Genomic DNA, 26,404 nt, shown 5'->3' with positions numbered 1-26,404 from the left:
CATCGAACTGTCAAATTTTAACTAAAAGTTAAACGAATCGGTGGAATGGTTCACAGCCTTAGTCGATTTCTAATATTAGTTTTATTTAAGTTATACTGCGCAAACACCCTTTTGACAGCTGTTGACGAATGAGGGATGAGAAGAAAATTGTTGATGAACTTTCTTTATAATGGAAATACCAGCTTTCCATCTTAGCGTTTACTGGCAAAGAATTTCGCCCAGCTTGTCATCATATCGTCCTGCTCTTCGACCTGAGTTTTCTTTTTTTGCAAAGAATTGCGGCTTCTGAAACTTTTTCAGGATCGAACAGAGGCAGGTAATGTTCACCAATGAAACTTGAAGTTGTCTTAAAAACGAGATCATTCAAATTGAAACGTTTGGTTATTTGTTTCACCAGCTCCACATCAAAATTACATGCGTTTCTTTCAGCAGTTTAACAATAAGTCCGGTCAGGTTCTCTGCCGATACCCTAGATCTTTGTTTACTCGCGAGGTCATCTTCACAGACGTTGAAAAGGAGAATCCACAAAAGTGATTTTATTTCACTGAACATGTTCGTAAATTCAGGGCTTTCCCATTGGAAGATGCGATTGACTTTGTTAATCAGCAGTAGGACATACTGCAAGAAGTGGTGAGGTGATGAAGGATGCGCTGGGTAGTTGAATTATTGTCGCAGTTCGATTGGAACGTAAAGAACATGATTAGCTCCGAAAAACGATCAATATTCCTTTTGACTACTGATTCAAGCGATAGCCATCTCGTGGCTGACGAATTTGACTGAGTAAAAGCTACCTTATCGGCCAAGATATTAGATTGTGGTATCGGACAAAAGTGAAAAAAGAACACAAAATCCCAAAAAATCTTTAAAAAAAATCTCATTTCTTCAAAAAATCTTTAAATTTTATATAAAGATATATTTATCAAAAAATATTTAAAAATCTTTATAAATAAGATAAATCTTTATATGTGGCAACACTGCTCTCTTTGCGGAAGGAAGTTTTTAATACTACCCGAAGCTATTTTAATTTCAACAGTGCTTCTCAGCGCTATTTGTACCCACTGATCCCGTTACGATCTTTGCAAGGACCCGTGCCTTCGTTTTACGTTGGACCCGTTTGCGGAAGTAAAATTCCGACAAGCGGTGGTAATCCTGCAGGGACACCGTTCTGGAAAAAAACCTCTTAGAAGGTCACGTCTCCACGCTCAGCCATGAGCATTAATAAAAACAAGAGGAAGGGGGAGTCTCTGAATTCTCCACTTCCTTCAAAGAAACAAGGTTTCAAGGCCGTCCTGCCCAAGTGCGGAACAAATAGAAGGAAGCTGGAGACTTCAAATATTCCTTCTAAATCTAATGTTGACATTGTTTCTTCTCCTATCGAACTGAGCAATCAGTTCGATTTTATTAATGATGAAATTGAGCAAATTGAATCTACCTTTAGCCCAGGTGATTCGATTCATGCGAAGAAACAAAGGATTCCGCCAATTGTGGTATCTGTTGCCGAGTTTTCTGGCTTTCGGAATGAAATCTTGAGTAACCTTCAGGGGATCAAGGTTTCATTTCAGATTGCTAGGAAGGGTGACTGCCGCGTTTTGCTGGGATCCTTTGACAATCGCAAACGTCTTCTTCAGTATTTAACTGAGAAGCGCCATAAATTCTTCACATACGACAACAAAACTGAGCGATTGTTCAAAGTCGTCTTGGAAGGTCTCCCCAGTGATGACAAATCACTGGATGAGATTGAAATTGAAATTTCTCAATTACTTGAATTTTCACCAGTGCAAGTAATTAAGATGAAAAAGAAATCCCACTCTGGTACTTCCCAGAGGGGCATTTCTCAAGAATTTTATTTAGTTCATTTTAACAAAAGTGAACTAAATAATATGAAAAGTTTGGAAAAGGCCTGTATTATGTCCCATGTCCGTGTTACATGGGAACATTTCCACAGGCCTGGGGAAATTCAAAACCCCACCCAGTGCCGTAAGTGCCAAAAGTGGGGTCATGGAACCAAACATTGTCACATGGATGCTAAATGCATGATTTGTTGTGAAACCTCTCACGCCAAGGACGCATGTCCTGTGAGAGAAGATTCCAATAAGTTTAAGTGCGCAAATTGTGGGGGCAATCATAAATCCAATTTCTGGGAATGCCCTTCACGCAAAAAAGTTTTGAATTCCCGTGCAAAATTGATGACGGGAAATTCCAATCGGATCCCAGATTCGACGGGTAGAAATTCTTCAAACGCTCAAATTTCGAAACCGGTTACCGGTCGAGCAATTCATACCCACCACAATTCACAAACAAATTTTGCCGCTCGTCAAGCACTTCAGTAAATTCCAATTTTTCCAATGTACCTACGTATGCAAACATCGCTGCTGGTAGACAAAATTCCTCTTCTCAAAATGAGGTTTATACCCATGGCCCAACGGAAAATAACGTTCATGTTGCCGATTCAGGTAGCATGACTGCTTCCGATTTTGATTTTTTAACTGAACAATTGCATCACATGATTGATGCAATGTTCAAAGCGGGTTAGGGACAAAATGTCGAAAGACAAAAGGTCGAAAGGACCAAAGGTCGAAAGACAAAACGTCGAAAGACAAAAGGTCGAAAGGACAAAAGGTGGAAAAGGTCGAAAGGGACAAAAGGTCGAAAGGACAAAACGTCGAAAGGGACAAAAGGTCGAAAGGACAAAACGTCGAACGGGACAAAAGGTCGAACGAAAAAATCGATCAATAAGATCAAAAAAGGGACAAAAGGTCGAAATAGACAAGAAACTGAAACGGAGAGAATTAATCTCGCACCAGAGTTACATAGTTGTCAAAAAAATCTGCCCAAAAAAGTCAAAAAAAAGTTAATCAAGAAAATTTTAACAATTAAATAAAATTCATTCAGTGAGTACAACTAATAGATGGATGTTTGAGTTTTCTAAATGTTACTTCGATTTGTTAAAATGGCGCACGCCGCACATCAAATACACCGGCGTGCATTACACGCAGGTGAATTTTTAATGCAGGCGTCTATTTTATCTCTAACAGAACTATCTAGATATTCATAATATTGTTTTATAGTCATTACTCCTTCTTTGAAAATTGCTCATTCTTCAACTTTGATTAATGAGATGAGTGTTATTTCTGCTTGAAGTTAAATGCATTTCAAAAATTCCTTTGAAATACAAAAAAATTCAAATTGTTCATGATCGACCTTTTGTCCCTTTTGACCTTTTTGTCCCTTTCGACATTTTGTCCCTTTCGACCTTTTGTCCTTTTTGACCTTTTGCCCCTTTCGACCTTTTGTCCCTTTCGACCTTTTGTCCTTTCGACCTTCTGTCCCTTTTGACGTTTTGTCCTTTCGACCTTTTGTCTTTTCGACATTTTGTCTTTCGACCTTTAGTCCTTTCGACCTTTTGACTTTCGACCTTTTGACTTTCGACCTTTTGTCATAGATTCTTCAAAGCAAATACCATTCCTGAAGCTGTTCAGGTTGGTATAAAGTACACACAAAAAATTGTTATCGGACTCCGTTTCAATGCATCCAAATAATTGTGTGAAAGTTCTAAATTGGAATGCCCGCTCTCTAAAGGGTAAAGAAGATGAATTATTCAACTTCTTTTCAGTTCATAATGTGCATATTGCCATTATAACAGAAACTTATTTAAAACCAGGACCCTCCATTAAAAGAGATCCAAATTATTTTATCTACAGAAATGATCGTCTTGACAGCGCCTGTGGTGAGGTCGCCATTGTCATCAATAGACGTATCAAACATAAATTATTTTCTTCGTTCGAAACCAAAGTTTTTGAAACCTTGGGAGTTTCTGTTGAAACAAATTTTGGACAATTTTCCTTCATTGCAGCCTACTTGCCTTTCCAATGCAATGGGCAGCAAAATAATTTGTTGAGAGCTGATCTTCAAATTCTGACTCGCAACAAATCAAAATTCTTCGTAATTGGTGACTTCAATGCCAAACACCGTTCATGGAATAATGCTCAAAGCAATTCCAATGGTAAAATTTTATTTAAAGATTGTTCTGCGGGATATTATACTATTCAATATCCCAATGGACCAACTTGTTTTTCTTCCAGTCGAAATCCTTCTACAATTGATTTAGTTTTAACGGATTCAAGTCAGCTGTGTGGCCAATTGGTAACTCATGCTGACTTTGACTCTGATCACCTTCCTGTGACATTTGAAATCTCACAAGAAGCCATTTATAATCCAATCAGCTCTACTTTTAATTATCATAGAGCTGATTGGGATTTATGTAAAACGTATATCGATATCAATTTTGATGTTGATATTCCTCTCGATCCAAAAGTGATATTGATAATGCTCTCGTATCTTTGACAAATTTAATTGTCGAAGCCAGAGGCATTGCAATTCCTAAATGTGAAATTAAATTCAACTCCATTATTATTGACGACGATCTTCAGCTACTGATCCGTCTTAAAAATGTGAGCCGAAGGCAATACCAAAGAACTCGCGATCCCGCGTTAAAAGTTATTTGGCGAGATTTTCAAAATAAAATCAAAAAACGTTTTTTTATTCTGAGAAATACCAACTTTGAAAACAACTTCTCAAAGTTGGATCCCAGTTCGAAACCCTTTTGGAAATTAACGAAAATTCTTTGAAAAAAACCTCAAAAGCCAACTCCAGCGCTTAAAGGGGGAAATAAAATTTTATTAACAAATGTAGAAAAGGCTTAAAAGCTTGCTCAGCAGTTTGAGAGTGCCCATAATTTTAGTCTAGATCTCACTAGTCCAATTGAGGATCAGGTTACACGGAGCTTCTATCAAGAGAATATTTTTGACCCTTCGTTGGAAACTAATTTGAATGAAGTGAGATCTATTACTAGAAAATTTAAAAATATGAAAGCCCCGGGTAATGATGGTATTTTCTACATACTTAATTTATTTAACATATGTTCACAATCGGCATATTTCCCAGATAAATGGAAAAACGCCAAAGTTCTTCCAATTTTGAAGCCGGCAAAAATCGAGCTGAGGCTTCTAGTTATCGCCCAATCAGTTTGCTTTCTTCAATAAGCAAACTGTTTGTAAATATTATTTTAAATAGAATGATGGTTCAAATTAATGACAATTCTATTTTCGTTGATGAGCAATTCGGTTTTCGCCATGGGCATTCAACCACTCATCAGTTATTAAGAGTTACGAACTTAATTCGGCTCAACAAATCTGAAGGATATTCGACTGGAGTTGCTCTTCTTGATATAGAGAAAGCGTTTGACAGTGTTTGGCATGAAGGTTTGATTGTCAAATTGATGAATTTTAATTTTCCTCTGTAAATTTTTAGACTGATCCAAAATTATTTATCAGATCGCTCGCTGCAGGTAAACTATCAGAATTCTAAATCTGATAGATTACCTGTAAGAGCTGGTGTTCCCCAAGGCAGCATACTGGGGCCCATATTGTATAACATTTTTACTTCTGACTTACCTGATTTACCACCAGGGTGTCAACAATTTTTGTTTGCAGATAACACGGGCCTCTCAGCCAAAGGGCGAAGCCTTCGTGTCATTTGTAGTAGATTGCAAAAAAGTTTGGATATTTTTCGGCTTACTTGCAAAAATGGAAAATTTTCTCGAATGCTTCCAAAGCTATGTTTATAATTTTCCCACATTAGCCGAAAGCTTCTTATTTGAAACCTTCCAGCAAACATATTGTCACTATGAATGGGGTTCCAATTAATGGGTCTTTATATTTAACTCTTCTGCTAGATCAAAAATTAACTTCTAAAAATCACCTTGAATAAGTTCAACCCAAAGGTAACAAGCATATTAAGTGGATCTACTTATATACAGAAATTCCAAACTTTGTCTTAAGTACAAATTTACACACCATTTTTTAGACCAGCCATGTTGTATACAGTGCCAATATGGGCTAGTTGCAGCAATACCAGAAAGAATGCACTTCAGAGGATTCAAAATAAAATTTTGAAAATAATTCTGAAGTTGCCTCCGTGGTATACTGCCGCTAACCGCAAGCCAGACTTATCTGGATATGGCGTCCATATACAGATAAGTCTGACTTGCGGTTAGCGGCAGTATAGTACCAATGAACTTCATAGAATGTCTAATATTGAGGCATTGCAACAAATGTCCAATCAAATAATTTCCTATTTTAAATCTTCTATTGCAACGATTAGCTCCATGTAATTCTAAGCATAAATTAGGTTATGTTAGGTTTGAGTTTAAAACATTGAAATTCCTACATGGTTCAATTCAACCAGAGGAAAAATCCTAACTGGCAAGTTAAATGTATTAATAATAACTAAAAATGTATCATAGCAAATAAGGATGACAGTGTTAAGAAAATACGGAACTCCTAGTTTAAGAGATGAATGCGTGTATTAGATAATTAGCAAAAAGAAGAAGTTAAAAAAAAAGCACTAGGAGCTTTGCTCATTTTTTTTTTCAAATAATAAAATTATGCGAAACCGGCCTAACCTTTTAAATCGAATCACTTAGTGTGAATTTTCCGCTGCGTATGCTAATTTATCACCAACTTCCACCGAGACAGTTGCCTCCAATTTCGTATTCAAGATCACCAAAACCTCGACCTTCACCTATCGAATTTTGGTGTTTATCTGCTAATGGAGATTCCGTCTGCGTGTCAACAAGATCCACGCCCAATCGCTTGGCTCGGCACGACCGCCATGCACCGGAACAGTCAGCCCAGAAAAACCAGAAGTCTCCGCTAAAAACGTTTGATACATTCAAATCTCCGCTGGCGTAGTCTCATCGAAGCAATTCAAACGAAGAAAAAAAACCCGGCGGAATAATATACAGGTCCGAATGGATGTGATGCAACATTTTACTCTCCCTTTCGTTTTACTGCTTCGGCTGTTTTTCCGTCTTTTGTTTTGATTGAAGAGCTGAGCGTTGAATGCCGGCCCAGATGACCAAGGCCGCCATTACTGAAAGGTGGATCACATTTGACATTGAAGGAAGGCCTGCAAATTGAAATTGGCTGGCAGTCGCTGATGATTTGGCCGGTGGAGATCTCTCTCAAATGATAGATCGGGGCCGGGTTATTGACATTGAGTGACGATCGCTCGTCGTACCATTGCCGGTGGATGATTACCCACCGGTCGATGCTGTGCGGAGATCAAAACAAAACCAACGATAATTGAGTATGTTTATTAGATTTATTGGCACTGCTAGAAATTGCTAGTCGCGGTCACACAGCTGGCTTCGCGCTTAGTCGGTACTTAATTAGGCGATGGGCCCATCGAGAGAACTAACGTTGATTGTTTGCGTTAGTTCCATCGATTGTCGCAATCAGACCCATCGTGAACTGCAGTTGATTTGTTTTCTTATTGGCTTATGTACATTCACACATAATCATTTTCTCAAACCTTACAAACTAGAGGTACCCAGTACATGTTTGTTGAAAAAAAAAACACAGTAGTCAATACTATCACAGAGAGATCCCCTTAAATAAGAAATTGGAACATTGCATTCAGGTAGTTTTGCGTTGCCAGCGATCATGGCTTGACCGTGGTGGCATTTTTCCGAGGTTTGATCGCGTTGTTCAGCTCCTGTTTGTAGAAAGCTACGTTGTATTTGGTTTGCTGGAATTGAAAACCACAATGAATTAGTCAAACCAAAAAGAAGTTCTGATTAATAATTGCGCAGGCATTACATTCCATGCTTCATTCCATTCCAGTCGGAACAGTTTTTGCAGTCCTCGGTAGTTACGATTCAGGATGCGACCCAATTCAGCTCGGGAGATTCGATACTTTTCCGTTGTGCTAGTTGCTGGGTCAGGGGTCGTCGTTGGCAGAAGGGGCTACAATTATTGTGAATACTTTATTTTTCAAAACAACACATTTCTTTTCATTTTGAGTATTCATAAATCTAACATTGATTCGAAGATTTATGAAAAACTCTCGGTTTTGATTACGAAACGCTATTTCTAATATCCTAATGTCTAAGTTACGTTACATTTGGCGTCGTGGTGGTGAAGGTATCGGAGAACTCGTTCCGCGCAACATCGTAGACCCCCTGCAGCGTCCAGGTGGTGTCGTTGTACTGCTGGTAGATCAGTTTGCCGATTTCGGCAATCTTCTGGAAGAAGCCAAGTGCACGCGTGTGTCGGATAAGCTGAGCCGTTTTCAAAGTAATAGAGCACACCAGCAAAAACACACACAAGATATAGACCATAGGGAGAATAAGAAGTGAAGAATGGAAAGGTAAAGCAAAACAAATCACACTGTTAGTAGGTCAGACCCGCAAGTGTCTGTAGGTTGGGTAAATTTAGTATTGTTTTAGTACTTTCCAGCCCAATATCTAATTCACTCAAAATAGAAAAGAAAAACCCATTAGAATGCATTAGTACTTACCGATTTCTGAGAAGACTTGGCCTTCGGTGCTGACCTTATGTTGGCTTGAGTACAGCTGGCTGCCAACAGGAATATCACTAAGGCTAGCTTCCACGGGGACATCGACAGGACGGACATTGCTACTACAGGGAAAGGATGAAATGGCTGCCGAAGAAATTTGAAGAGACTTTAAGAATTATCTACAAAATTATGGTTGCTCGAGTGGGTCGTTTACCGTTTACCGTTAATGTAATTGTGATTATTTAGAGTATGCTTATAATAGTAGAACAATAAATAAAGGTAGCAAATATTCATTCAATTTTCAACTTTTTATTTCAATATGGTCAAATCAGTAATATTTTAACGTATAACCATCGCAGATTTGTTCTTTTTCAATGTGTAAATGATGTAAAAATAGAGTATAAAAAGATACATCATCTTGTTGAACACCCTGAGAACCACGAATAGGTGAGAATTTTTCATTTTTATTTTCAAGTTTTAGTGTATTAGGTTCTTTACAGACGACTTTTCGTTTATCTTTTTGTTTTGATTAATGATCATGATCGGTTAGAAGACGACTGAGCTATTAGCCATACTTCCTGACCAAACCAGAATTTGGCTGTATGGGAAGTCCAGTTACCAGATTTATTTAGGATGATTCTCGTAGCACGTTGTTCTCCGGAGATTGTAATTAAAACAGCCTTAGGCGAAAACCTAAACCTTAGGGCATTCTCACCCTACCCTTTAACCAGTGGCCAAATTCGTAGATTAAGAACGGATAGCTTTCCGAACATTTTCATAGATCAGTAGGTTGCAAAGATAAACATACACGACAAGGGGGACAATACCGGTTTTAAGTCGAGCGTATTGTATACTACTCACATAAAATTTCAGAACGCAAAACAGAAAGTACTATGAAGATAACAATCCTTCTTGTTTTTTAGTGAACTGAAATGATGCGGCCTGTGGAAACCTCTACGGTACGAACAATTGGAGAGATGTATGCAGTTTACAGTATTGGAGTAAAAATTTGTAAAAAAATAAGTAAAAAAGTAATTTTATTTGGCCAAAGCGACATATACGAATGAGTTGGAAATTTGGCCAAAAAGGCACTATTTCCTAACACGACGTTTGGCTGAAATGGTCGCTTGGGCGAATAGGTTATAAGGCCTAAAAAGGTCGTTTGGCTGAAATGGTTGTTTGACAGAAGGGTCATTTGATCGAAAGTTTCATTTGGTTCAACGGCGAAATGTTGATTACTGAACGGGTTGTATTCGGTCAAATAATATTTTCGGCCAAATAGCCTTTCTGCCAAACGACAAATTCGACCAAAACAGGCACATTCGGCCGAACTGGTAATTTGACCGAAAAGTTGTGCGCCCTAACAGTTCATTTGGCAGAAAATGTATTTGGCCGAAATGGTCATTTGGCTGGATAAGTCATTTGACCGAATAGATCATTTATCCGAAAATGCCGTTTGGTAGAAATCGTCGTTTGTCAAAAAGAACATAAACGGGCTTGGTAGCCATATGGCTACTGCTTCTGCTTCATACACAGGAGGTCGTTGGTTCAATCCCAGGTCCGTTCAATTATTCTACTTTGTATCTTTCTCTATATTTCTCATGTTCTAGCAATCGTCAGAACTGAAAATGGACTTCCATACCATTCCATTTCTATCTTATACCTTCAACTTGACTATTCTAGCAATAGCCACTAGAATTGGAAATAAACTAAAAAAGCTCGTTACCTACATCCAATTAGAAATTCTATCAGTTGATTCCTCCTATATATCACATTGGTAGCTCGTAAACCAGGACGAACCTCTGCCTCTCAAATCTAACCCAAAAATTCCAATAAATTCCGTATGAAGTAGTGGCAAGTTCAGAGGTATATTCGGCTTGCAGTGGGCGAGTGATTACATCATCGTGTACGTTGAAGATGATTGTTAGTCCCATGCAAACATCTGTTGGTTCTCTGTGCAAGAACAGCTGATCTGGTTTTAATGGAGTAGCAACTACGGGCAGTCAATCAGAATAACAAATTCAACAGAACGACGCTTTCGGCAGAATGCTCATATTGTCCAAATGACCTTTTCTGTCATACTACCATTTCAGCCAATTAAGCGCCGTTTTTTTAGTCAAAGGATTTGTTCGACCAAATGACCAATACATCAGGGGAGGACTTTTGAGAACGCTCACGCCTATGCTAACGCACTCGACGTTATAATACAACATCGACTTCAAAGGAGGAAGCCTCACCACAGGTCGATCGCAAGCTATGATAGTAACCCATCTATATCATAAACTCGCGTAGGAAACGAGCACTTCGACAACAAACACCGCGCGGGAACCGCAATGACCTTTATATCTACATACGGAGGGGTGAGCATGTTGTGTTCACTGCATTACAGTAGTCTCTGATACAGCTGCTGGTTTTGTTCAAGATGCCACTAGCGCTATAGTTTCGAGTTGAGACGCTGTGTTAATCGCATTCCATATAACCTCCTCCAGACACATCCTCTCAACGAGGTTGTCCGGGGTTGTACGCTGACAAGCAGCATAGTATTGCGTATAAAGCATTACATCACCCGCAAAGCCTTCTATTTTCACACCGGCCGGGAGATTTAAGCGTAATACTCCGTCATACATGATACACTACAAAACCGGTCCGAGGATTGATCTCTGTGGAACACCTGCTGACACTTCATTCGACTGCTGACCAGCGTCGGTGTCGACTAACAATATCCTGTTCTGAAAACAGCTTTTCAGAATCCTGCACAGATAATCCGGGACTCTCAAGCGATGCAGGGAATCAACTATAGCTGCCCAGCTAGCGTTATCGAATGCATTCTTTACATCTAGTGTAATCAAAGCCCAATATCCAGTACCGCTCCTATTTAAACCACGCGCTTTCTTAGCCGTTTCCGCTACCGACCGAATTGCTTCGATAGTAGAAAGGCCTTTGCGGTTCGCTGGTTGCTTGATAAGCCTCCAGCACACATTGTATAGTCCGGCAATCTATTCAGGTTCACCCTCTCTAGTAACTAGCCAGTTGTGTCGAGTGGACAAATTGGTCTGAATGCTGAAGGCTCTCCCGGGGATCTCCTGAACATATATGGAGCGGCAAGAATAGTGTGCTTAAGGACCAGGTTTGAAATACAATCCGGACCAGGTGCCTTATTTAGCTTAAGTTTTTTTTTCAACGGCAATAAGCTCATCGTTAGTCACTAGCGGTACCACGTTCACTTACTCGTACGGTGTGACGGGTCAGTCCGATGAGTCATGCTTGCTTAGGGAACACCTCAACGATCCTGACTAACATCTCCAGGGATTTCTCATTAGGTGTGCTGTTGATCCTAGTCATCACATTTATGTATGCATCCCCCCATGAAGTATTATTGGCCATCCTACACAGCTCTTCAAAGCAGGCTCTCTTATTACATTTGATTAATCATATTGACATTGTTGTTTCAAAAGGGCGAAAGTCGCAAACGTAAACATTGACTTCTAGTGCTGATTTCAAGAAGATTAGAGACTTCTGGCGGTATTTTCCACTTCCGTTCGATAGAAGGCGCGGAGCACCACCAGTCCCAAGTGGTTGTTAGCTGGGAACGGTCCTAGTTGTTGAGGAATTTGCAGGTAAAGGCATTGTTTACGTTTGCGACATTGGCCCTTATGAAACAACCGTGTCGATATGCGGTCTTTCAAAAAATTTCGTTTCAGTTGGTTCGAAACGAAATTCCGCGGAATTTGAGCATGGCGAAATCTGATTTCTTGATTTCGTTTCGTAAAATTTTAAAACAATCGCTAGAAAAAAAAACTAGCTTCAAACTAAATTTAACGGAATTCTGCGGAATTTCAAAACAATTTTAAACATAAATCACATTTTATATTATCAAAAAATTTGGCTGTGCCGCTAAACAGATTCATAAAGCTGTTTTTAAAACTTTATGTTAAAAATTTTTTTCTATTTATGTTTATTACATAACCCCATTTTGAGTCGGAAAATTCGTATTTAGTTTTCTTCTATAAAACGTTTTCAGTGTTTTGTTAAAAATATCTAACAGAAAAAATATTTAAGAAATCAGGCTTAGATTGTAAATGTAATCAGATATGAATCAGATCAGTATAACTCAATTAGATAAGGATCAGATCAGTACAACTTTGTCAAAGAGGCAAAGCCGTGGCATGTATTCCTAGAGCCCTTGTGAAGTCTTTTTTGAGCGCCTCTTTCTTCACCTATGCCTAGGCCTCAAAACGCTTAGTCCTTGAACGAAGCACATTGATTTTGAGTTGGATTGATTTGAAACGCAGTTCTAGTCTTTGTGTTTTCAAAATAACTTCGTTCACAATACATATTTAGTCGCTTACCAAGGTGGCTTCACATGAGTTACCTTCTAACTAACCGACAATTTCTTTCCCGTGGCACTCACGGAGACGCAGAGCCCTCAGTCTCTTATAACAATGAGTGTTAATCTAATTTTTCTCTCCCAATCCTAAATTGACTGTAAGGACGCGACTGGCATCGTTATTGGTCATGATTGGAAACTCCTCAGCAAGTACAATAAGAATAACTATTTTTTTCCCAAGAAGATTATTCAATTGGTGAGCTGTGCATATTTGCTGTTTCTCGGCCAATCATGATTAGCAACTACGATGTGAACAGTTAATCAAGCTAAGCTTTTCTTTGACTATTTGCACAATATGTAAGGAACATTGCAGAATTGTGGGCGTTTCTAGATCTTCGCATGGAATTTGCAGAAAAAAAAATCCAGAAAAAATTGAAAGGTTATTAAAATTGCTAAAAGGGCTTTACTCATGATTGTCTTTAGCTCATACTTACCATAACAGCTGTACTCATATGCACAAACACATATACAAGGACAAACAGATAACAGCTCAGTTCGTCGATATAATTGTATATAAGACTTTGGGTCTGTGAAATACAATCTGATGCGGCAGATTGAGTTAGCTCAATACCATAAAACCACGCTGATAAGACAATATGAAGTAGGCTTCAGCACAAGCACATACTGCTTAAGTGAACTAAGTTTTTTTTTAACGAAATTTGAATCCGTACATGAAAAAAATCCACAATTTCTACAGATTCAGGAGCACACGCTCCACGATGAATTCCTTTGAAAGTGGCACAAATGCTGGGGTATTACCTTAACGTCAATGGTATATAAACAAGAGTGCGGCGATTTATCACAGAGTGCTTTTCCTGTTGTTATAGGGTTGCAAAACAGTTACTTGATTTCGAAAAAGGGAAATCAGAATTACGTACATAATGTAAAACTAATTTAACAAAAATTCCGCGAAAAAAAATTAAAGTTTCGTTTTGTTTCGAAAAATTTCGAATTAATTGAACCTTGATTTCGTATCGTTTCGAAGTCTCGAAAGTAAATCTATATTTCGTTTCGATTCGAATCAACATAGACATTTTAAATTTCGTTTCGTTTCGTTTCGATAGGAAAAAGTGTGTTATCGCATACCCTTACATTTCATTTCGTAGTTCAGAGGTCTGCTCGCTGTTTGGAACACCCGACGTCTTTCTAGCCTGTCCGCTTTGGTTCTAGCACGTCGCAACCTTATTTTACCTTTAAGGCAGGTTCCGCGAAGATCAGCTATCGAGCTCCTGCAACAGTGCACCGGTTTGCGGTTGTTGGTTGGGATAATCCCCCTCGGCATTGTTACGTCACATGCTCGTGTTAGGACATCGGATAACTCATCACCACTAAGGCCTAGAGTCCGATTTTCCCATCGTACTGATTCTTCCAGCAGTTTTTGGTTGAACTGCGAGGTACGCCCTCCCAGATCAGCTTTACTGACCCGCCGTGTGGTTCTGTTGTGGGTATGGCTGACCATAAAACGCATTTCATGATGGTCACTAGCAGTATATATACCTTTCTGGCTTTCTGCCAGATGCTATTGTTCAGTAAGGAGTCGAATATTCCTTCCTGGCCTTCACCGCTTGCCTCACTACCAACCCTTTCTCCTCGGTAAGTTGGCGAATATTTCGTTTCACCGTCTCACGTGCCTGCAGCAAGGACTTCCACTCCTGCTTTGCCTCTACAACCGGACTTCTTAAGGTTCTTGCTGTACTTCCCGCCGTTGCACAATAGGACAGCCCCATATAAAGGTGTGGCCAAAACTACCAAAAGGCCAATTTTTGATTTGAGCGTATAAAATGTGATGAATACACAGCTTATAACCTATATTTCTATAATCAGGACGGTTTTTATTTTTTAGATTTTTCAGGGAGGGGTGGGGGGCGTTCAAACTGGCCCCTCCTAGAATTGATATTTTTACGTTTTTTTTGGAAAACGGACATCTTTGCCATGTCTTCGTCTCAAAAGTAACATATTTATATATCGTTACAAAACTCTTGAACAGATCTATGCAATAGGCTTGATAATGCAATAATAGCTCCGTCCAGAAATTAGTTTTCATTAGTTTTGTAAAAGCATATTTTACGCAATATTTAACGAACAAAACAGTTTGGTACCCCGCAATAACCCGCAGTAAAACATCATGCACTGCACTATTGAACTCTTAAGCTTTGAGGACCATGAATAAAATTCTGCCCAAATTCACCATTTTGTAAGATACATGAATTTTAAAAATTGCCCATTTTTGCTTTTCTCGTGTACTGAGTATACGTAGAAGCTATATGATCGCTCTAAAAGCATTTAAAAAAGCCCAAACACTCATAGTGTTGTATACCGATCGACTCAGTTCGAAGAATTGAGGTGATGTCTGTGTGTACGTGTGTGTGAATGTCTGTATGTGTGTGAGCAGAAATGGTCTTAACTCTTTTTTAAGCACTTACTCTAAACCGATTTACTCGCAACAAGTTTTATTCGTCAGAGAACGTTTGTCCATTGTTCCCTATTAAAATAGGCTGGATCGGACTATGGGCTCAAAAGTTATGACCAAAATACATTTTCTTATAATGTACGAGAAAGACAACATTACCACTAAGGGGATTAATTAAGTGTTTTGGTAAACTTCTTATTTTTCAATTTTAATCTAAGGTACTCAACAATGCTACTTTAATTGAATTTGGTGACGAACACAATTTACATAACATTTCAAGGGGGAGGTTTACGCCTTAACGTTGCGCATAATTCAAGAAAAAATCATTTAAAAAGCGTTATGCAGCGAGAAGGGAAGTTGTTCAAAATTTACAATTTTGACATTGGTACATTATAGGAGCGAATTGTAGATTTAACCATAACGTGTCATAATGTGTTGAATGGGTAGTGTGTTGAATTACTCCTTGCCACAATACCTTTTTATAATTATGAAAGACATCTTAATGAAATATCAAATAAATGGAACTCCATTTCGTTTATGTCACAATATGACGCTAATTGAATCTGACCCGTAATGCTGGGTAGACACCTTAACGCGGTGTGTTACGGGGTAAGATCTACCACGGTTACATTGCCAGCTACAGGCAAATCCTGACCCAACGATTACCTTCCTCATTATCCAACTCCGTGGTACTTATGAGGGTGTCGCTAAGTCGGTGGCCTCTCGTTAAGTAAGTACTACATCAACACTTCCTTCCTCTCCCTAGTTACGGTGAAGATGGGCGTGGCCAGGAGTAGTAATCCTCATGCTTTTGTTATTTTTGTTTAAGACTGGAATCAAGGACCACTCCCCTTCTTGATTTCTGATAGCATTCTAGATAAGGATCTCAAAAGTAAAACATGAGTATCACTAGTGTCCAATCTACGAATTACACCGTAACAATGCTAATGCTAATGCTAATGCTAATGCAATATGACGCTAATTGAATCTGTTGTATCCTCCTTTGTTGATTTAATAAGTTCTACTCAGTGAATTTTCAATACCAGAAGCTGATAGTGCTTTTTTGATCATTTTAAGAAATCTTTAGTTTATATTTAGTTATTTAATAGTTTATATGACCATTAGTATTTTATCCAGCATCAAACAGGCTTATTGCAAGCCAAAAAGTGTCCAAATTCCGTTGGTTTTGTAGAATATGACAAAAATCGATACTATGCCGAAAATTGGCCCCATACCCCATTGAAGGCTCAGAAAAAATATTTTTCTTTTCTATCTATGTTTTTAAGATGAATAACATTGTTTATTGCAGGATTCATAATTTTGGGCAAAAATACCTCCTTTTTTCCTATTGTGCGTTGTCCAGAAAGGACTTGATTACGGTTTTTACGTCGAACCTATGACAAAAGGTCGAAATGACAAAAGGTTGAAAATACAAAACGTTCAAAAGACAAAACGTCGAAAGGGACAAAAGGACGAAAGAAACTAAAGGTCGATCAAGAACAAGTTGATAACACTCATCTTATCTATCAAAGTTGAAGAATGAGAAACTTTCAAAGAAGGAGCAATTACTATGAAACAATATTATGAATATCTAGATAGTTCTGTTAGAGATAAAAAATATTGTTGATTTAAGTAATAAATAAAACTTATTTTGTGCAAGATTGATTATCTCCGTTTCAGTTTCTTGTCCATTTCGACCTTTTGTCTTTTTGACCTTTTGTCTTTCGATCTTTTGCCCTTACCCTCTTACGTCACCATTTTCTGGGATCCGCCCTCCTAGTGACTGGTCATCACAGAAGTCAGGGTAGCTCCGTCCATCTTAATCGATGGGCGGCTCCTCCGACCTGCCACGCTCTTCTGTATCGCCTGCCCTTGGCGATCGGTGGGGCGACCTGTTAAGGCCAATTCAGACGCTTCTTCCTCTCCACTCAAATTTGGTTTTGCTTGGTTTGGTCGACATTTTGGTCCCACCCCTAGCAGGAGAAATTGGCTAAATCAGTGATCCCCAAAGTGCGGCCCGCGGGCCGCATGCGGCCCTCGAAGCCTTTTCCTGCGGCCCGCGAAGGGTTTTAGAATATACACTACATGTGGCCCATTGACAAATATCACATCCAGGAAAAGCTTTCACCGTGTCCAGTTTTTCGTTGTACTCTGGCTGGACATACACACTTAGTTTTTTCAGCAATTTGTTCAACTTTTACACGGATTCGCACAGCCGAGTCCCAGCAAACATGTTTTTCGCCGAGATATCGGTCAAAGTTGCTTAAAATCAGCAAATAATTTGCCAAAGCCCAGCTAACAAACCTCATTTTTGACAAGATATCAGTTTTTATTTTGCTGGGCACAAGGCTGTGCGGATTTTGCCGAGCTGCAGAAAAAAACTGAGTGTGTATGTCTAGTTCACATCATTTTGATGTTCAAGAAACATATAAACCAAGAATCTTTTATCATCAAGATTAAATGAATTTCTCACTTGATACATGCTATGTAGGCTAGGCAACATACTTTGATGGTATTTTTGGAGCTTTAACCAAGCTGAATATATAACGTCCATAGGTAAAAATAATGTTGTCATACATTGCACCCTAATATGAATTCTTTCATTCTTCAAAATAAATTAAGTTATGGCAAAATTCGATTGAAAATTTCTTGATTTATAATTCCTGAAAATGCGTCATGTTAACGTACTTCACACTAAGAAAAATGTTCAACGAAATCAAGATTTTGTCATGCTGCGATTAGTTGAGATGATGAAGAAAAGGACTGGGATAATTGTTCTTATTTTCTGAATTTGTTAGCTTCAGATATTCAAACGGGTTTACATGTGCATAGTACGACGTTTCGGCCCGTTATTAAGTATTTTTCCAGCTGAGCATTTTCCTTGAAAAAGATCAAATAAACGAGTCGACACGTCGGGAAATGCAGGTATAATCCCGTTTGAATATCTCAGATCGAAAAAGTCAGAAACTAAGTACTGCTGGTTTCAAACATGCTGTCGTTATTTGCAACGACTTTCATTGAACAATAATCATCGAGGATACAAACAGTTCAAACTCTTAGAATCGGTCGAGAGATGTTTATTTGGTAAAATAGTTTTGCCAACTAAGCCGAGGAGATTTAGTAGCGAAAGTAAAATTTCACGCTAAGTCCGCTATCGCAGAAGTTTGTAATAATATGAACTAAAACTCGGCTACGCTGTAGTATGTAATGCCCCTACAAGTACGTTTTTTAAACAATTTTTTTTTATTGATTTGCATTATACTTCAAAATTCAATTCGAAATGATAAACAAATATTACAATTAATTGCATATTATTCGGCAACTCGGCCGTACGAAAACCATTTTTTTGTTAAATATCTTGGCTGTGCATATGCACAGCACATGTTTCGAAATGGACAAATTGATATGAAATTTGCGAAAAAGAATCCAACGTCCTGCTCTCTAGATAGGCGTGATAACCCCTACACAACAAGACCAGAAGGTCACGTTTGGGGAAAAGCCATCAGAATCCGAGTACCAACCTCCACCGCAGTTAGCTCTCTTTTTTGCAAATTGAATATCTTTCGGATGCTTGATTTGCCCAATCTCCAAGAGAGCTAACCGCGGTGGAGGTTGGTACTCGGATTCTGATGGCTTTTCCGCAAACGTGACCTTTAAGTGGTCTTGTTGTGTAGGGGTTATCACGCCTATCTAGAGAGTAGGAGGTTGAGGGTTCGAGTCCCTCCAAGACACGTGGATTCTTTTTCGCAAATTTCATATCAATTTGTCCATTTCGAAACATATGCTGTGCATATGCACAGCCAAGATATTTAACAAAAAATGGTTTTCGTACGGCCGAGTTGCTGAATAATATGCAATTAATTGTAATCAAGTGTCGGTCTTTCACCGTCATTAGTCGTCTGAGTACACGCGACCGTTTACGTAAAGGCAATCAAACTCATCAAATGCTTTAGCCAAGCAAGCCTTTGGCACAGCAGAGTGCGATTGAATTCGCATTCTATACCGTCCCGCCCAGTCCGTTGCTGGGGGGCATGGAGTGCGATCCTCTCGTTTAATAAACAATGTGCACTCGCTTGGCTGTGGATATACAACAGTAAAGCAAATGTGGAGATTGGGCAAATCAAGCATCCGAAAGATATTCAATTTGCAAAAAGAGAGCTAACCGCGGTGGAGGTTGGTACTCGGATTCTGATGGCTTTTCCGCAAACGTGACCTTTAAGTGGTCTTGTTGTGTAGGGGTTATCACGCCTATCTAGAGAGTAGGAGGTTGAGGGTTCGAGTCCCTCCAAGACACGTGGATTCTTTTTCGCAAATTTCATATCAATTTGTCCATTTCGAAACATATGCTGTGCATATGCACAGCCAAGATATTTAACAAAAAAACAAATATTGCAAATATACCGCGGCCCGCGGTATACAGTTCAAAATTGCTATGTGGCCCTCGATAGTGAGCAGTCTGGGGACCACTGGGCTAAATAATACCTTATTCTGTTATTAATATCATACTCTGTTATGAACTAGACCTGCATAATACCTGTAAAATACCAAAGGAATAATACCAAAAACTAATATGCACAATACTTGAGCCATAACATACTCAGTTATAAAATTTAATTTCAATACCAAATGCATAACCAATTATTATTCGCTTGGTATTGAAACACCTAAACATGTTATGCCTCAAGTATTCTGCATATAAGTTTCTGGTATTATTTTTTGGTATTTTACCTCTTATGCAAGGCTAGTTCATACCAATTTCTGTTATCGAGGTCGTTGCTCCTGCTCGGGACGAGTCGCGCCAGAAAAAAGGCTCCGCCACGCCAAAGCTTCGCATTAACGTGGTAAGGGAACGCTATACTGTGGGGGTGCCCAGGTACCCCACAGGCTCCGTTAGCGGCCTGCTATTTATTTCACCCCTCTGACCATGCATCCCCTTGGCACGGGTCGCTTGATACTGTAGAATTTACACCGCTACACACTACCCAAAAGTATTTATATCCCCAGTGTAGCGGTTTAGCAAACGGAGTAGCAACCGTGGGCGGATCCTTGGTATCAGCCAGGGGGAGGATTTTCGCAAAACGCCGGCCTTGGTTGCTGACTCCTACAAGAAGATCAGCAGTGATGTTCACCTGTACTCGGTAGCGCCCCTGAATCCAGACAAGTCGTGTTCCGGCGCTTATTCGGATCCATGGGGTGCTTTTACTGCGCTGAGATAGCGCGGGCCGATCCCGTGAGCACCAGGATTGACTTTTTTGACGGGTTTGTTTAGGCGACCAAAACCGCAGCAGTCTAAAGCAGCGGTATATTAATGGTGTCATAATATAAAATTTCCACAAATAATGCAAAATTACCACAAACAATTAAGAATTTTCCACAAAGCAAAAATAAATTAGCACTTTCAAAAATAAAAATTGCAATTATAGAAGGAAGCCTCAAGAAATCAAAATATTCCATGGAAAAAACTACAAAATTTTCATAATCAATAACTCAGAAAAAAATTTCAACAGAATTTTTTTTATAAATTCCACGGAAAAGTCAATAAAGAGCAATAAAAAAATATGAATATTTTTATAAAGAAATAAAAAAAAGATGACTTTTTCTTCACAAGCGTTTCACAAAAGTTCATGGAAAAATATATCAATTTTATTGCTTTTTTGTATTTATTTTTGTGGTGATTCTCTTATTTTTTATTGAATATTTTGCAGAACATTTTTAATTTATTATGAAAACAATTTTTTTTTTTTTTTTGAGAAAATGTTGTAATTGCCAAAATTATGTATTTTTACTGTGGAACATTTTGAATTCTTTATGGAAAATTCTTCTTTTATAATTTATTTTCGTGATATTTATTTTTGTGGAAAATTATCAATTGTTTACGGAATTTTTGCATTAGGTGTTTTTGGAAATTTTATATTGATTTATTGCTCTCACCCTGATTTCTTTATTGGCAATTTCCTGATTTTTTTTATGGAAAATTTTCGATTCTTCATGGAAATTTTATTTTGCTGCTGAGGTTGTCTCGCACACAGGGCAACAGCACTAGTGTCTTCCATTGCATTATTAGGAATTCTTGGGAATAACTCTTTCAAAAATTTTAAGGATTTCTTCTGGATTTCGATGACTTACAGTCAGTATATGAAAATTTCAAATATGTAAATTCTTCTGGAAGTTTTTTCTCCCGAACTGAACATTCCTTCTACAGGAATTCTGAATAACAATCCATGGAACTCCAAGAAAATCATAATTGTATTCACCAAAATTTCGGAATGGTGAATTAGGTCGTATTTTGGGCAAAGCTTTTGTTCGAACGCGCGATCAGCTTTTTTGAATAATTGAATAAAATTGAAGCAAGTTCTCAAAATTGCTCGCCATATTTTCCAATGTTTTCCTTCTGTGTAGCTAATAATCTCCATTTGGATATATGTAACTGTACTACAGCTAAGTGTTCAAAATACACTTACATAGGTTTTTAAATGTGGTTACTGTTTTTGAATTCAGGAAGATCCGGAGAATCAAGATTTAAAAATTAGATGAAATTTTCTCAATTTAGGAGAGTTTTGCGAAGAAAGGTTTCGCACCAATAGGATAATTTCCAAAAGGCAAATTCAGAAGAATTTCTTGGAAAATTCTGGAGAAATAAAATTTACACCTAGAGTTTATATAAAGCTCGATGAACGTTAACAGGAGCTGGTTCTATTTATTGGATACCGGGAAAATATAAGTTGAGAAGACATTCGTGAGAAACTGAAAAAAATAATTCGGAGAATTCCAGAAGAATTTTTCATAAATACTAAAAAGAACTTCAAGGGGAAATCAGATTGCTCCCTTCGAAAGTCTTTGGAAAAATTCCGAATTTTGAAACGAAATTCGTTTTGTAACGATTTTGTAATTCTTCTATATTCCCTTTCCAAAATCTTCATCATTGGACAAAATTTTAGGATCCTATTGCACTGCCTGTCTAGTCAGAAAATCACAAGGAGTCGAAAACTAAACCAATTTTTTAACTAACAGGGATCGATCTGACATTTATGAACAGAACAAGTCACAAGGATTTTGGCAAGTATAACATTACCCGTTCCCCCTCTGTTACGTTTTTGTGACCCTCTCTCTCCCTCAAACTGTGGAAGTCATTTATAACGGCCTCTTATTTGATACATAACTTCATAATCCAATGTCAAAATGCTCCTATACTTTCCTGTATAGTATAGTATTTCCTGAAATAAAACTGCACTATTATGTTTTTACTAATATTTTCTGATGTTGTAAACAGATGATGGTAATTTAAGTCCAGAATGTAATCACATTCTGTTTCGCAAGTTTTTAGTGCATTACCATAATATTAATGGGGATCATTTACATTTAAGCTGAATAATTAATGAAAAATGTACGAAATAAGGCGGTGAATGCACAAACATTTGAAAAAATGCATGAAAATGTAGTGTTACAGTGCATTTCCTTGCGCTGGTAAATATATGTGTGCTGTGGATTTTTCTTTGGCCCTTTCTGTATTTGAATATTATTTAAAGAAAAAAGGAAAACACCCGCACTCATGCGGGTCCTCTGAATTGAGAGCCTTGTGATTATTTATATTCTGCTGTATCGCCAAGACGAAAATATTGATGGGGGTAGGGTCATGCCATTTGGCCAAAAATCATTTGGTCAAACGGGTCGTTCAGTCGAATAGTTCATAGTTCGTGAAATGTGGCCGAAAATGTCGTGTAGCCGAACCGGTCATATGGCCGAAATGTCGTTTGGTTGAACAGTTCATTAAGCCGAAACATCGTTTGGTTAAATAGGTTAAAGTGAGAAAAGAAGAAGCAAGAAACGATGAGTGAGAGGTGAGTGGACTCATTTCTTTCATCGCACTCTGAACCTTCAACAGTGAGGAGTTAAAAATGAGAAGCGAAAAGTCTCACTCAAAATTTCTAATTTTTCGCTTTTACTGTAAAAAGTGAAAAGTGAGAAATGGAAGACTTCTCACTTCTGACTGCTTATTTCTCACTGTGATGAGTGAAACGAGCGAAGTGAGTAGAGAGCCACCTCACTTCTCACTCATCATTTCCTACTTATCTTTTCGCACTTTTCGCACTTTTCGCAGAGAGAAATGTGAGCATTGATAAAAAATTATGAGTTAGAAGTGAGACGCCTCCTTACTCACTTTGCTTTTCTCACTTTTTACAGTGAGAATTGAGAAGTGAGAGAATTCACTTTTCATTTCCCATTTGGAGACGTCTTACTTCTCACTCCGTATTTATCACTACTAATAACGACCATAAGACATTTTTTTCGGGCAAATGACCTGTTCGGCTCGACCTGTGCGGTAAGACGCGCGGCTACAAAGCAAGACCATGCTGAGGGTGGCTGGGTTCGATTCCCGGTGCCGGTCTAGGCAATTTTCGGGTTGGAAATTGTCTCGACTTCCCTGGGCATAAAAGTATCATCGTGTTAGCCTCATGATATACGAATGCAAAAATGGTAACTTGGCTTAGAAACCTCGCAGTTAATAACTGTGGAAGTGCTTAATGAACACTAAGCTGCGAGGCGGCTCTGTCCCAGTGTGGGGATGTAATGCCAATAAGAAGAAGAAGATCTGTTCGGCCAAACGAAATTTTCAGCCATATTAGCCGAAAAGGAAACTACATTTTCGGCCATATGGCCTATTTAGTCAAATGACCTGTTTGGCTGAATGAATTATTCAGCCAAATGACCTTTTCGGCATAATGATCTTTCAGCCCAATTTACCTATTTGGCCAAATATCTAATTCGGCTGTATGACCCGTTCGGCCAAATGACTTTCAGCGAAGTGGTTTGTTTGGCCTTTCCTTTGATTGGTGTGAGACATTTTCTGGAACCTGAGCCCTGGTGATTAGTCATACTAGTGATACTCATGTTTTACTTTTGAGACCCTTATCTAGAATCCTATCAGAAATCTGGAATGAGAGTGGTCCTCCAGTCTTGAACAAAAATAACAAAAGCATGAAGATTACTACTCCTGGCCACGCCCATCTTCACCGTAACTAGGAAGAGGAAGGAAGTGTTGATGTGGTACTTACTTAACGAGAGGCCACTGACTTGGCGACACCCTCATAAGTACCACGGAGTTGGATAATGAGGAAGGTATTCGTTGAGTCAGGATTTGCCTGTAGATGGCAATGTAACCGAGGTAGATCTTGCCCCGTAACACACCACGTAAAGGTGTCTACCCAGCGTTACGGGTTGATTTTTTATCATTTTTTGTGCTTCCCCCAGATCGGGAACCCGTTAGAATTACGCTGAGATATGGCAATCTCCGTCAAACGGTTCCGGAAATATGATCAAATTATAACAGATTGGAATCGGGCGAAGTTGATTACAGAAACATTTTTAGGATCGTTGAGCTCATTGACACTGGCATTATGATTCCATAGCAGGCTCCAAGCAGGAACCGATCCAAGATTTAGGACAAGAATGAAAAACTAGAGGAGTTTCTGCGCCCGTTTGTTTTGATGTTATTACTTGAAAGTAGATAAAGAAAACTATTAGGTTCTTTCAGTGACATATCTTCAATTGTCATAAAACAAGTTAAATATTATTTCATTTAATTGCACCCCGTTATGATCTTTACAGACCTCAACATCGAGGCCGTCATCAATGTCTCGTACTTGACTCGACTTTTGAAAAACGGATTAATAGCAAAGTTGTGCCCATTTGGATTTCGACAAAATTTTGCCTTCTCAATCATGTTGTCTAAATCCCTGTATTTTATTCCACTCCGTTAGTGGGGTTAATACTATAATAAATATACAATTTTGAAAATATTTCTTCGTTGGTCAATTTAAGTGTGGTTTTGGAAAATCTTTATACTATTTCACATCAACTATTTACACAACACAACCAATTGCACACACTGAAATTTGTCGAACCCCGGATAAATTCTCGGTTAGATTGTTTGAAACGATATATGTACAATAGAAGTCGATGGATAAAACTTATTGTCTTCATTTGAGTTTTTCAGACCATCAACTAGAAACTGCCTTCGGAATATTATTGTTTCATAAGACATCAATCGAATGTACAAGGAAGTCGTTAATTCAACCAACCATAAATCCTCAAACACTGATAACAAAAAAACTAGTCCACCTCACTGCTTCCAATTCTTTTCCGGTCTTTCAGAACTCCCTTCACTAACTGCACTGCCCCTTCTCATGGTGCCACCAGCAGCCTCATCTTTGGTGACTGCTAGTCCCCCAGTCACCGGATCGCTGCCGGTGGCAGTTCCCCACTAAGTGGTTTCCTTCCGCTTCCAATCCATCGCACTAATTTTCAGACACTTCACTGCTTCGCATTTCGCTTTTTTTATTGTTTCACTCAACTAAATTAGCCACTAAACGCTTGTCAGGGTGCCACCGACCTTGATCTCTAAGGCTTAATGGTTCACCCGAATTGGTGCTGTAGCAGGTGGCCCACAACACGCCGCACTTTAATCACGCGCGTCGTCGTTGTCATTGCCGTTGTTGTCATTGTCACCCTCTGATCGTCGTCGTCGTTGTAGTCGCCCCGTAATTAAGCGGTTTTCCTTCTTCCCAAACAACTACGAGGGGTCTTGCCCAGCTCACTGTGGCAGCAAGTACCTGCACGGTTCGAATCGCCGACGAACGGATTGCGATTGTTGTTGAACGGCGGTGGACGGCGTCCGGATCGAGACTAAAGTCAACCCGCGAGATGAATCTGGCTCTAGGCTCGGAATTGGCGCGACGCATGACGCGCGGAGGCATCGATCGAACGGCTAGAAGCTTTTTTGTTGTTGTTCCTCGTGCGCGCGCGCGCGTGCTAAGTAGCGATTGTTCGTCGTCGGATCTTAACGTTCTTCTCTATGCGCGTGTGTGTGCGCGCGAGCGCGAGTGACCGCGTGGTGCTTGGATGCAAAGTGATAAGGCCGCCGGTGGCTTACCCTATGTAGCGCACCAAGTGGTGTGACGACAATCAAATTTGCGTTCTTCGGCGTGGCCGAAGGGATATTCAAAGGGTGGGGTTGAATGAAAACCGGCAAAATTGGAAACCGAAGGCCGGAGAAAACATTAAACCTATTCTCATCAGCCGGAAAACAATACTTTGAATTGTCTTTAATTTCGACTTTGTGTTCACCGTCCATCATCGTCAAATTATTGGCATATCGGCAATTATTGGCAATATTAGACACTCACAATATTGTTCTATGGGTACGTAAAACACTCTAATAGACGTCAAATATTTGAACAAATCTTCAA

At 39.0% G+C, this 26,404-nt stretch overlaps 1 protein-coding gene across 4 annotated transcripts; it reads right to left on the bottom strand.

Moving 5' to 3' along the window:
- Positions 1–7,145: 7,145 nt before the first annotated feature.
- On the bottom strand, positions 7,146–25,927 carry LOC134202602 (uncharacterized). Of its 4 annotated transcripts, none has more exons than XM_062677620.1 (5): positions 25,769–25,927; positions 8,362–8,505; positions 7,964–8,122; positions 7,662–7,808; positions 7,146–7,590 (listed from the first exon to the last, which is right to left on the bottom strand). In XM_062677620.1, exons 1-5 carry the CDS (start codon positions 25,910–25,912, stop codon positions 7,504–7,506), a joined length of 681 nt encoding a protein of 226 aa, XP_062533604.1. In that variant the 5' UTR covers positions 25,913–25,927; the 3' UTR covers positions 7,146–7,503. The 4 variants fall into 4 exon arrangements, with proteins under 4 accessions (XP_062533604.1, XP_062533605.1, XP_062533603.1 ...); XM_062677621.1 differs by having other exon boundaries at positions 7,964–8,086; XM_062677619.1 differs by having other exon boundaries at positions 8,362–8,483; positions 25,769–25,916.
- Positions 25,928–26,404: the final 477 nt, after the last annotated feature.

This window comes from Armigeres subalbatus, unplaced genomic scaffold (assembly GCF_024139115.2).
Source record: "Armigeres subalbatus isolate Guangzhou_Male unplaced genomic scaffold, GZ_Asu_2 Contig130, whole genome shotgun sequence".
Lineage (NCBI taxonomy): Eukaryota > Metazoa > Arthropoda > Insecta > Diptera > Culicidae > Armigeres > Armigeres subalbatus.
Note: the sequence above shows the minus strand (reverse complement) of the source record. Positions and strands in the feature narration are given on the sequence as shown.